General features: G+C 40.8%; 1 protein-coding gene across 4 annotated transcripts in view; it reads left to right on the top strand.

Moving 5' to 3' along the window:
• The window catches only part of EBF1 (EBF transcription factor 1), a 393734-nt gene that overhangs the window by 250712 nt on the left and 129508 nt on the right, over window positions 1-13514 (top strand). For all 4 annotated transcript variants that reach the window (XM_081233788.1, XM_081233787.1, XM_081233786.1 and 1 more), the window contains exon 7: window positions 1635-1716. In XM_081233788.1, the coding sequence (XP_081089914.1) occupies window positions 1635-1716 (82 nt within the window). The remainder of the gene's footprint in view (window positions 1-1634; window positions 1717-13514) is intronic.

Genomic DNA, 13514 nt, shown 5'->3' with positions numbered 1-13514 from the left:
GTCAGGAGTCAGCATTGGCCAGTTGGGCTAGGGAATGACAGTGTTGCTCTTTGAGCTGGATTTCATTTTACACAGTTGGGTTTCAGCAGTGTTTCATGAGTCATTTGTCTTGTTCAAAATGTTGATAAACTTTAGCCTCTGTGGAGAGAACCTGGAAGTAGGGATGAAGGATTGTTCAGAAGCCGGCTTTTACTGATGAGCAGTTGAATGTTGCATGATGTTGAAAGAGCCATTTCAGGAAGATGTTTACATTTTAAAATGTTATTTTTGGGTTGACAAAGTCATTGTCTCTCTTCAAAGAGTTATTCCCACGCTGTACTTCCCTCTTGGCAGATTCTAAGAGACCAGGGAGGAGAGAGATTCTGCTGGGATATGTCTCGGTTTGGTTTTCAGAAGTTGGCTGAATTTGATGCATCTTTGTGCTATGCTGTCATTACAGAGGTGTTATTTGGTTGATAGGCTTTGTACTCAGAGCTAAGTCCGGACTGAGGCATCCTGGAGTGATAGTTCTTCACAAATTATGTGTATTGAAGTAGGGACTTTACTCCAGTGTAGACTTGAAGTGGAGAAAAGGTGAAGACAAGAAAATTCCTATGAGAATTTAACTAATCAACATTTTAATGCCGTGTAGTATTTTGGGGAAATATTTGGGCCTGAAATTCACAGCACTAAAAGTAAAAAGGAATGAAGAACTTTCGGCAGCTTTTAAAATGCCTCTTTCCCCAAACATAGTGGGGTGGAGAGGTTTAATTGTAGGTGGCCAACAAGAATGCCCTAACTGGACACTTTGGATCCTGGCTGCCTTTCCGTGATGAACTTTAACAACTGCCAGCTAAGAAATATAGAAATAACTCATCTAGTTTATCACCCAGACCAGGACACTTTTGAAAGTTAAAGTGGGTACTGTTCACACTTACACTAATACAACTGGTGTAAGCTAGAATTATTCCTGGCAAATTGGGACCTTTGGTCACCCTAGCCAGTAAAACCCATGGATCTCACTCTAGAATCAATTCAGAGATCAAGGTGGCAGTGAGGCAGGATGTTCCTTCTTCCATCACAAATAGCTTTTGTCTATAGCATGCGTGTAAGGAAAACATATGGGATACGTTCAAGAAGCCAAAGGACTTCAGTCAGTATGTGAATCTTACCTACTTCTCATAAGTACTCCTAATTAGAATATTTTATTTGGAGATGCTAGATAAAAAGTGTTTACTATCTCCTTACATTCATCTAGCGTGTATCTTGCCGGTTCATCATCTGTGAATTTACGGGGCTTAAATTACATGTTGTTGTTGGGGACTCTGAGTAATTCTCAGGCAGTTATCTCCAGTTGGACCCTGCCTTAAATTATGGGGAAGACTTACCCTCTTTATGAGTGAAAATACTTCCTTGGGGCTTAATTCTTTAGTGACATCTGTTGGCAGCACAGAGAGCATTCTCTTCATAAAGAAGGTCCAGCTTGGATTCAAAACAAAGGCTAAAGCTTTAAACAAAATACTGGCTCTAACATCATTCTGAATATTTCAGGAAACGTGCAGAGAATAGAATGCATGACCCAGAAGTGACTTACTACTTTTTTCCCTTCTGTGTCAGGACTGAAATGCTAACCGTGATAATTTTTTTCTTCACAGGTTCTTCTTGAAATTTTTCCTCAAGTGTAACCAAAATTGCCTAAAGAATGCGGGAAACCCACGTGACATGCGGAGATTCCAGGTGGGTCTGTCTTGTCTTTCTTGTACCTCAATAATGACATGAGTATTGGGAGAGGGTAAAAAAGTCTTAGGTGGAGAAGAAACAGAGTATCATTGTTTTCCCAGAGGTGAAGAGCAGGTGAGACTTTGGGTCCCCAGGTCTCTGTACTCTAGAAGTTCTTGTTTTTATTAGAGAAGAATTAGGACTGAGCCACCTGCGTTCACTGGTTGAAGCAACGGTACCCTTTGAGCCTAGTTTGGCTTCCCAAATGGACTCATAAGCTTAAACCACTGCAGGTTAAGTGAAATACATACAAAATGATGCATCCTTTGCCGAAAGTTCTACAGGTAGAAAACTGGTAAATAGGAGCTTTGTGCTGTTTTGGAATGATGTCACCTTCCTCCTTCCTTTCTCTCTGTTTTCCTTTTCCAATCTTGGAAATTGTTGTCAGTAATTATCTATTAAAAATGGACCCCTGAAGAAGCAGAGCGTATCTAGGGCGGTATGGGTGACACTCAGTCTGTTTCAGAAATGTCCTTGTACAGCAACATGTAAATGTTTTCAAGCATCAGTCATATCGGCCACCATTTAAAGCATGAGTGGTATGTTAACCTCATATAACTATACATTTACTAAAGGAAAAAAGATGTGAAAATACATGTGTTAACTTCCAAGACACAGACATGCTGGTTGGGTTTTAGGAAGGGTTGCTAAGTTCTAGATACATGCTTCTCAAGCCCTGAAGTGCTGAGAATCCTCTGGGGATCTTGTTAAAATGCTAATTGAGGCGTGAGATGTGCCTGAAATTCTACCTTTCTAACAAGCTCCCAAGTGATGGCAAAGCCATGGACCACACTTTGAGTAGCAAGGTTCTAGACCCTTGTGTTGCTCTCCGTCTAATTTTATGACTGACTCATTTGCATGGTCAATGTTAGTTTCTCCGCCAGAGTAATGATTCATCTATGGATGCCCATGGGGTCTGTCAGTGAAAAATAGCATGGTGCTTAAGGTATGTTCTTAGGTATAGTTAGTCTGCTTTAAGTGTAGATTGAAATATATGATCTCTGAGAGGATCTTGACAAATTTTAGCTGTATATTCTCCGATGGGAGAAAGGGAAGGGATGATTCTGGGCACTGATTTTTGGATGTCAAGATCTCTTAGTCTCCAAGATGATTATTTTTATTATTATTATTTTTAACATCTTTACTGGAGTATAATTGCTTTACAATGGTGTGTTAGCTTCTGCTTTATAACAAAGTGAATAAGTTATACATATACATATGTCCCCATAGCTCTTCCCTCTTGCATCTCCCTCCCTCCCACAAGATGATTATTTTTAATAGGTGAGACTCAGTAGTCTCATGAAAGAACAAATTCAGTAGAAAGAAGACATTCTCTCCTGAGATTCTGAAGCAGTTCTGGGAATCATTTGGCCTTGCCACCTTTTGTCCTGACAGATAAATGGGGAGAATCCCTAGATTCCTAGTGTTCTGGAAAATATTTCTCCTGGGGAGCTTCTGACCAAGTGGGTAGACTTGGGTGCTTTCATTCCCACCCAGGACATTTTGTGTTGAGTTGGAGTCAGTTTTGCTGGTGAAACATGTGATGCTATTAAGTATGTGTTGCTAAGTGTCTTGGAACATGAGGTTGGGTTTCAGTACAAACTGTGTTGTCACTTACCTTGGCCTTGAAATGGGCCATAGATCTCCTTTGACCAAACTTGCATTAAGAACGAGGCATATCCAGGCACGAACCAATCGATGTGTAATAAACGTGTCTGGTAGACATGTGTGATGCCTTATGAATACTGGGATCAACTTTACTGTGCTTCTCAGGGCAGAAGAGTTAGAGGTGGACTTTGGTGACACCAGGAATCTCAAAGAGTATGTGTGTAAGACTTCTGGGGCCTTGTTTTTCTTCACAGGACCTGCCAGTGAAATGTCTGAAAGCTTTGAATTATAGGAATGTAGCTCTTGGATGAGATGAGAACCAACTCAGTCTATTATTTTTGAGAGTATCTAGAATGCTTTATTTTTTACAGACAAAATAGTTATTCTTTGTTTAGCATAAGGGCTATTAAGTCAAGGAGGCATGAGTTAGATTTCTGCAAAACCTCAATTTCCTCAACTGTAAAATGGAGTAAAAATGATATTCTGCTGAGTTCGCAAAAGACAGTATTTTGTAAGCATAACTAATTTGCACATGATCAAATATAAATGTAAGCTTTTGGAGAGAATATTTGCTATAAACTAAAGCTGGGTCATTAGTTCAGTATCGGGTTTCTCAGCCTGGGCACAAATGACATTTCGGACTGAATAACCCTTTGTTTGGGGGGGGGTGGATTTGTCCTGTTTATCATAGGATGTTTAGTAGATATCACTGGCCTCTACCCACTAGATACCAGTAGAGAGACCATCCCCCCACCACAGTCATGACAGACCACAATGTCTCCAGACATTGACAAATGTCCCCTTGTAGGGGTGGGAGTGCAGAATTGCCCCTGGTTGGGAATCACTGGTTTAGTCCTATACCTGATGACCTCTGACTCTCCCTGGAAATATCTAGCAACTTAAACTCAATGAGCCCTAAACTCCATTGTCAGCCTCGGGTTTTTTTTGTGCATGAGCCTCCACCCCAAGCTGGCTTCTCTTCCTGTGTTCCCTGCCTGGGTTCATTCCTAACTGCCTTAAGTGCTGGGGAGATGACTGTTGACATTTGTTTCTGCATTTCAGGGTGTTCCGTAGACATATGTATGACTATATGTGTCCATGTGTGTACCTTGATGTATGACTATGGACATTGTCCGTAATGATGATGATGAAGCTAACATTTATTGGGTACTCACTATGTGAGAGGTATTGTGCTAAGTATTTTACATGAGTTATCATATTTATCTTCACAATATATGCAAATAAGGTTTAGGAATGTGCAAATAGGGATTATTCCCATTTTACAGATGAGGAAACTGAAGTTTAGCAATTTGCCCAAAGTCACCCATCTACTAAGTAGTGAGGCAGTGATTCAACCCAGTCAGACTCAGATGTTCTCTAGTGTCATGGGACAGTAAATAACTTGTCCAGAGCCTGTAGGCAGATACTTAGTGAGGCCGTAAAGAGGTTTCTCGACATCTGAGAGCCCCAGTGGCTACCCGTGAATATGTGTTAGAATCCCGGGAAAGCTGAGGAGCATTTTCAAAAGGGGTATTTGCCCTGAATAGAACCTAAGGATACCGTCTGCATGAGGGACACTGGGATGCCAGCAAAGCTCATCAAGCAGTGCGTGGAGTTGTGTGGAAGGGGAAGAACTTGAGCACTGTTTCTGATCAGAGCCACAGTGTTGGTCCGTGTTTATTCATGTGAACTTTAGAGAAAGAAGCTGTCGCTCAGAAAACTGCCTGCGCTTCACCTAATCGATGGAGGTTTTAGCCAGTTCTCCAGGGCAAGAAAGACCCCTCACCAAATGAAGCCTGAGTCCAGTGGCCCCTGACAGCTCAGAGAGCTCTGTTCAGAAATCACACTGAAGTTCCCAACTGTTAGAACTAAACCAAGAGTGGGAGGATTAGTTTTCCCTGCAGCTACCCTGGCTGACAGAGGTGTGTCCTAGAAACATTGGTGGGACTTTTCCTATGAATAGGCATTGATTTCCATCGTTTTTCTCATAGTACGCTAATTGGGAAGCTGGTTTCAAATATTTTGATGTCACTGCTGCCTCTGGGCAGCGGGTGGGGGGAGTGAGAGAGTGTCATTTTGGCACGAGAAAACTCCGTTCTACTCTTTACATCTCAATGTGACTTTTCCCCGTTCTACTGAAAACCCGAGGCCTGGAGACATCTGAGTGAGAAGGCACTCTTCTGCCAATTCAGTGGGCTCCCCCCACCTGTCGTGGGTGCCGCTTTTTCTCTCACCCCGTTTTGTATGCTTACCGGGCCAGCCTGATCGTCATGCAGCCATGCCAGAGCGTGTCTCCTCTGAACAGCAATCAGGGGCCTGTGTAGGTGACTGAGGAGGACATAAGAAAGGTTGTTGATCTCTTGACACGTAAAGACTTTCTGTCAAGCAAACTCAGACTCACAGCGACTGAGCTTCTGGTGTGTAAACAGAGACTGCTTAATTACACAGGTCATGTCAATTAGTGTGACCTTAGCGTTTTCAAGAAATTAATCACTTTCTGTAGAGCTCGGCTGTGATCATACTTTAAGGCAGTATGGAATAAACCTTGTAGAGAATCTGGTACAATCTTTTTTCTTTTTCTTTTCTTTTTTATAGTGGATGTTTTCTTTTGAAATCCCCAGGCTGTGGTTAGGGTAACAAACTTGCTTAAATATAACGGGGGATACAGGCTTCATTCAGTTCTGGCGGGTGTGGGGACATGGGGAGGAAGAGAGAAGGAGGGAAAGCTGTGAATGAAGACAGCTCATGACAGGGAGAATTTCACTGTGACTAAATGAGCCCATTTCTTCATCTTGACACTAAAAACACGCTAATGTCAAAGGACTGTGTTAAAGCCATGTCACAGGTCTGGTTTTTAACTGACAGGAGCTAGACAATTCAAGGTTAAGATTTAAATCCTTATCAATAGCTTTCCTTGTTGGGGCTGGCAGAGTGGGGTGTTGAGGGGAGGAATAAGAATTGGGTACAAGCTGTCATCACAGTAGATACCATAATACCTGGAGGCTGGGAAGTAAATTTCCAGGTTCATCTTATCTCTTTAACAAAGTTTTCCATAGGATGTAAATCTCTATCTGTGTATAAATGTTAGCTCTGTAACTACATGTGAACATAAATGTAAGATATCTTTGTTCCTGCATGCATGCCTGCACTCAGTAGTATTTATTGACATGGGAGGTGGTGAGTGTACCGTGATGAACAAAAAAGACCGAGTGTTTGCCCTAATATAGAAACTTATATTCTTATATTCTAGTCAGGGTCTATTAGTTAGGTTAATACTAGCTGCTGTAAGAAATAGACCAAAGAATATATAATGGCTCATGTACAAGAGAAGGTTATTTCCTGCTAATGTAATGGTACAAGGCAGGTGTTCCTGGTTGGTGAGCAGATCTTATACATGAAGTAGTTTGGGGACCTGTGTCTCCACCATTCCCTAGAACCTCGTTGTCTCCTTCCATCCAGTTGAAGGGTAAAGAGTGCATGCAGGGGGCACGTGGACTTCTTAAACCCTGGTCTTCGAAGTGATCCTTGTCAAATCTGCCCACATTCTACTGGCTAGCAGTCTGTCACACAGCCATGTGTAACCACTGAGGGACCTGAGAGTGTCTAGTTGTACCACCCAAGAAGAAGAGAAAATGGGTATATAAGGAACGATTACCATCAGCTGCTATTCTGTGTACAAATAATTACACATCATTAACATTTTTAATTATTGCTATAAAGGAAGTGAAACAGAATATTATGAGAGAGAATACCAGTGTGGGATCAGGGATGGGAACCTACTTTAAAGCAGGTGACCAGGGAAAACTTCTGAGGAGGGGACTTTTAAGCTCCGAGATAATGGATAAGAATAACTCATCCTAGGGCTTCCCTGGTGGCGCAGTGGTTGAGAGTCCACCTGCTGATGCAAGGGACACCAGTTCGTGCCCCGGTCCAGGAGGATCCCACATGCCGCGGAGCAGCTGGGCCCGTGAGCCATGGCCGCTGAGCCTGCGCGTCCGGAGCCTGTGCTCCACAGCGGAAGAGGCCGCAACAGTGAGAGGCCTGCGTACCGCAAAAAAGAAATAACTCATTCTGAGAAAAGCCAAAAGAATTTTTTGAGCAGAGAGAAGGGCAAGGCCCCAATTCATGTTTATCTCACGTTTATCTGAGGAAACGAACAATCTTCTTTCACTTACTAGTCATTTGGAGTGAGGGGTTCGGAAATAGGAGAAATGACCCGGTTATTCTTCCCAAATTCCCACCAAAAATGTCTCGTCTTTCAAAAATGATGACATGGTAAATGACATTAAAAGGCAGCTCTCTGCCCCCCTTTTTTGGGTGAATTCTATAAATTTTGGAGAATCCTTGTTACTTATTCAGAAGCCCACAGTGTATGATTAGAGGATTCTTAAAATATATGCCCAACCCCTGCAGTTTCGGTCTGCTTTTAAAGGCGCTTAAATAAAGAAGGAAATATTCTTATCCCTTTTATTTCTCTCCCACTGTCCCCCGCCCCCTGTCTTATATTATTTTGACAAACAGCACATCTTGCAATTAAATTCTTTACCAACAGAATGCTAGGGGCCCAAGCTGCCATCCCTCTCTTCCTACAGAAGAATTTCAAGATGCACCATGCTGATTAATTATACTGAAAGCAGCTCTAATGATAGTTTCAGAATACAGGATTAATTCACATAACATGGTAAATGCAAATGGTGGATTTTCAACCTGATATATTAAACCATTACGGCTTACTGGGCAAATATGTATTTTGGCATGAGCCTTATGCTGGGCCTTGGCAGAAAATATGCATCACTGAAAAGGAATCCTTATGAACGGGATTTGATGAGTGGTAGCTCTTCACTAGGAGGAAATATATTCCTACATTAAGTACAGTTGCTATTGAAAAAATGTAAAATACATTAAACGATAGATGTAAAAGTGTTTGGTTTGATCAGTGTTGCCAATGGATATCGGTTCTGAGGATGCCTATACCTACTGAGACTTACCAACAGAAGGTATTCTTATATTCTTCCACTTTTTAGGTTGTAACTTATAGAGCTCTTAGTATGTGTGAGACCCTGTACTAAGTGTTTTACATGTATAATTTTATTTATTTTTCTACCCTTTTCCCCTTGTTTACTTTCCTCCAAATGGGCACATTGGCTGCCTTTCTCTTCCATCATTTCTCTTCCCCAAATATACTAAACTCATTCCTGCCTCAAGATTTTTGCTCTTGCTATTCCATCCCCCTGGAAATTCTTCTGCCATATCATTAAATGGCTGGATACTTCTTATTACTCAGATTTCAGCTAACATGTCACCTCCTTAGAGAGGCCTTCCTAATCATCCACTCAAAAGTAGCTCTCATCTAGGCGTCACAACCCTCTCCTCATTTTATTTTCTTCTTGGAACTTGTCACATTCCAAAACTTGCTTTCATTGCTTATTTATGTATTGTCTGAAAACCCTTTTTTATTCCCAATGGGAACTAAGCTCTTGATGGGCGAATACTTTGTCTTGTTCATTGCTGCTTCTCCAGTACATAGAATAATGCCTGGCACTTATTCCTATGATTAAATGACTTATCTAAGGTTACAGACTAGTAAATGATGGAGTCGGGGTTCAAACTCAGCACTGTCTGACCCTGGAAACTGAGCTGATGACTAATATGCTACTTTCTTTCTCCCAGTTTCCATACCTGTGTGCCACGGTCCCATCGGCAGAGAGCACGCATGGCAGTTCTGTATGTTTGGGCTTACTGCTACTTAAAATGGCCAATGGGAACACATAAATGGAGAGCACCAGTTAAATGCTAATGACACCATTAAGAGTCATCAAAAGTATCCTGATCCAGAGAGAGAGAAACTAGGTTCAGATCAATGATGAGCTTTTTATGTCTACAGTGTGTCACAGTTCAGGAGACAGAAGCTGAGTCTAGTTTCCAATAGTCCAAATTAGTCTAGCACAAGAATCTGAGGATTTAGAAGTGTCTGTTCTTGTCTTACTGTTAAAAGAAGAGCGATTTTTGCCTTGAGCCTTAAAGGGCGGATTTAATGCAGCTACTCGCTCCCTCACTCCTGCAGTTCCACTCTGTTACATCCTGTAGGTTCATGCGTCCTCCATAATTTTTAATGAGTTATTTGGGCTCTTTCAACCAGATAGAAACTAGCAATCAGACTGGTTTCAGAGAATATCTCGTTTCATATCAGTCAAGGATATTTTAAAGGACAGAGTTAATGAAGACCCAACTGCAGCAGACCATTTTTATGTAAATAATACCTAAAGTATGGTCAGCCAGATAGACACAGCGAAGTGTACTGGAAGAGACCAGAAGCAGGGGAGAGAGGGCCTAAGCCAGGAGCTTGTCTTGAGAGGCCAGAAGCTGTTGTGGGCAAGAGAAGTGGACCTGGAGTCTGAAGTTTCCCTTCAGGTTTGCCTCTGCTCTTAATTTGTCCTATGGCCTTGAGGATGTTTTTAAGTCTCTTGGACCTCAGTTTTCCAAGCTGTAAAAGGAGGCATTGGACAAATTTGCAGTATCATAACTACTAAGGACTCCTTTTGTGATTTTCTCCTACAGACGTCTTGTGGTGACATATTTTTCAACGTAATTGCATTTATTGAGTAAGAATCACACTGTCTATTTTAAAATTAGTCAAAGCCATGTGAAACTGCCAATTTAGAGCTTCGCGTGTGCATGAGATAACCGTGTTTCCACATAGAACTGTTATGATCCCATATCAATAAAGGAAGGTTACTGAATGTTTTGGTATGCATCCTTACTATGGATGAATTTAGGATGCCCTCTCTGAAATGTTGTCCCCAGTACAACATTTGAAAACTTGTAGTTGGAAGCCACTAGATTGGCTGATCTCTTGGGTCCCTTGTGACTTGTTGGAGGAGACTACAAAGAGTAGTTCAGTAGACAGGTTGGATGTAGAATGTGGGCTGTGTGAAGTAGAGGGTAGAATTTTGATCCGTAGACTTTATTTTGTAGAGCAGTTTTAGGTTTACAGAAAAATGAGGGGAAAGTACAAAGAGATCACATATACTCCCTTAATACCCCCTCCCCAGTTTCCCTTATTATTAACACCTTGCATTAGTGTGATACATGTGTTACAATTGATGTGTCAATATTGATACACAATATTGTTAATTAACATCCATAGTTTACACTAGGACTCACTATGATGTACATTCTTTGGGTTTATACAAACTCATGATGTTATGTACCTACCATTACGGTATCATATAGAATGGTTTCATTCCCCACCCACCCCCCAAATCCTCTGTGCTTTACCTATTCATCCCTCCCTCCCTCTCCCCAAACTCCAGGCAACCACTGATCTTTTTACTATCTCCATAGTTTTGCTTTTTCCAAAATGTCATATGGTTGAAATCATACAGTATATAGTTTTTACAGGTTGGCTATTTTCATTTAGCAACTTGCATTTAAGGTTCCTTCATGTCTTTTTGTTCCTTGATAGCTCATTCCTTTTTTTAAATTTTATTATTTTTTATACATTTTTATTGGGGTATAATTGATTTACAATGTTGTGTTAGTTTCTGCTGTACAACAAAATGCATCAGCTATATGCATACACGTATCCCCATATCCCCTCCCTCTTGAGCCTCCCTCCCACCCTCCCTATCCTACCCCTCTATGTCATCACAACATACCAAGCTGATCTCCTGTGCTGTGCGGCTGCTTCCCACTAGCTATCTATTTTACATTTGGTAAGTGTGTTTATGTCAGTGCTACACTCTTACTATGTCCCAGCCTCCCCTTCCTGCCCTGTGTCCTCAAGTCCATTCTCTATGTCTGCATCTTTCTTCCTGCCCTGCCACTGGGTCCATAAGTACCATTTTTCTAGATTCTACATGTATGCGTTAATATACGGTATTTGTTTTCCTCTTTCTAACTTACTTCACTCTGTATGACAGACTCTAGGTCCATTTACCTCACTACAAATAACTCAATTTTGTTCCTTTTTATGACTGAGTAGTATTCCATTATATATATGTGCCATATCTTCTTTATTCATTCATCTGTTGACGGACATTTAGGTTGCTTCCACGTCCTGGCTACTGTAAATAGTGCTGCGATGAACACTGTGGTACATGTATCTTTTTGAATGATGGTTTTCTCTGGGTATATGCCCAGTAGTGGATTTGCTGGGTCATATGGTAGTTCTATTTTCAGTTTTTTAAGGAATCTGAATACTGTTCTCCATAGTGGCTGTATCCATTTACATTCCCACCAACAGTGCAGGAGGGTTCCCTTTTCTCCACACCATCTCCAGCATTTATTGTTTCTAGATTTTTTGATGATGGCCATTCTGGCTGGTGTGAGGTGATACCTCATTGTAGTTTTGATTTGCATTTCTCTAATGATTAGTAACGTTGAGCATCTTTTCATGTGTTTGTCGGCAATCTGTATGTCTTCTTTGGAGAAGTGTATATTCAGGTCTTCTGCCCATTTTTGGATTGGGTTGTTTGTTTTTTTGATATTGAGCTGCATGAGCTGCTTGTAAATTTTGGAGATTAATCCTTTGTCAGTTGCTCCATTTGCAAATATTTTCTCCCATTCCATAAGTTGTCTTTTTGTCTTGTTTATGGTTTCCTTTGCTGTGCAAAAGCTTTTAAGTTTCATTAGGTCCTGTTTGTTTATTTTTGTTTTTATTTCCATTTCTCTAGGAGGTGGGTCAAAAAGGATCTTGCTGTGATTTATGTCATAGAGTGTTCTGCCTATGTTTTCCTCTAAGAGTTTGATAGCGTTTGGCCTTACATTTAGGTCTTTAATCCATTTTGAGTTTATTTTTCTGTATGGTGTTAGGAAGTGTTCTAATTTCATTCTTTTACATGTAGCTGTCCAGTTTTTCCAGCACCACTTATTGAAGAGGCTGTCTTTTCTCCACTGTATATTCTTGCCTCCTTTGTCAAAGATAAGGTGACCATATGTGTGTGGGTTTATCTCTGGGCTTTCTATTCTGTTGCATTGATCTATATTTCTGTTTTTATGCCAGTACCATACTGTCTTGACTACTGTAGCTTTGTAGTATAATCTGAAGTCAGGGAGCATGATTCCTCCAGCTCCATTTTTCATTCTCAAAGTTGCTTTAGCTATTTGGGGTCTTTTGTGTTTCCATACAAATTGTAAAATTTTTTGCTCTAGCTCTGTGCAAAATGCCATTGGTAATTTGATAGGGATTGCATTGAGTCTGTAGATTGCTTTGGGTACTATAAGCTCATTTCTTTTTTTTGCTGCATCATCCTCCATTCTGGGGATTACCAGTTTATCCATTTATCTATTGAAGGACATTCTGGTTGCTGATACCTTTTATTTAGTCGAATTTTTTTATGGATATAATCATAGGTTCACATGCAGTTGTTCAGAATTATACAGAGGGAACCTGTGTATCCTTTACCCAGTCTACCTTATAGTAATATTTTACAAAACCATTGAGCAATATTACATTGTACTATACAGTATTTATACAGGATATAAACATTGATACAATCCATCCATGTTATTCACATGTCACTAGTTTTACTTGTACTCATCTGTGTGTGTATGCTTTTAGTGCTATAAAATTTTATCATGTGTAGGTCTGTGTATCTATCACTACAGTCAAGATATTGGACATTTCTGTCCACACAAGGATCCCTCCTGTTGTCCTTCTATAGTAGCCCCATCCACCTTCCCTCTGTCCCTAATCCTTGGCAACCACTACTTTGTTCTTCATTTCTAAACTTTTGCTATTTCAAGAATAAATAAATAGAATCATGCAGTGTACTAGTTTGCTATCATTGCTGTGACAAAATACCACAGACCAGGTGGCTTAAAAACAGGAATGTATTTTCTCAAAGTTCTAGAGGCTGGAAGTCCCAGCTCAAGGTGTCAGCAGGTTTGGTTTCCTCTGAGGCCTCTCCTTGGCTTGCAGATGGCCACCTTCTCACTGTGTCCTCACATGGTCTTTCCTCTTTGCATGAACACCTGTGTGCCCAAATTTCCTCTTCTTATAAGGACACCAATCAGATTAGATTAAGTCCCACCCAAACAGCCTTATTTTAACTTAATTACCCCTTCAAAGGCCCTATCTCCAAATATAGTCACATCCTGAGGTTCTGGGGTTAGGACTTCAACATGAATTTTGTGGGAGACAAAAT

This window comes from Mesoplodon bidens (assembly GCF_964165515.1).
Source record: "Mesoplodon bidens genome assembly, chromosome: 4".
In the NCBI taxonomy this organism is placed as follows: domain Eukaryota; kingdom Metazoa; phylum Chordata; class Mammalia; order Artiodactyla; family Ziphiidae; genus Mesoplodon; species Mesoplodon bidens.
The sequence above is the reverse complement of the archived record's forward strand: the minus strand, read 5'-3'. Positions and strand labels throughout refer to the sequence as shown.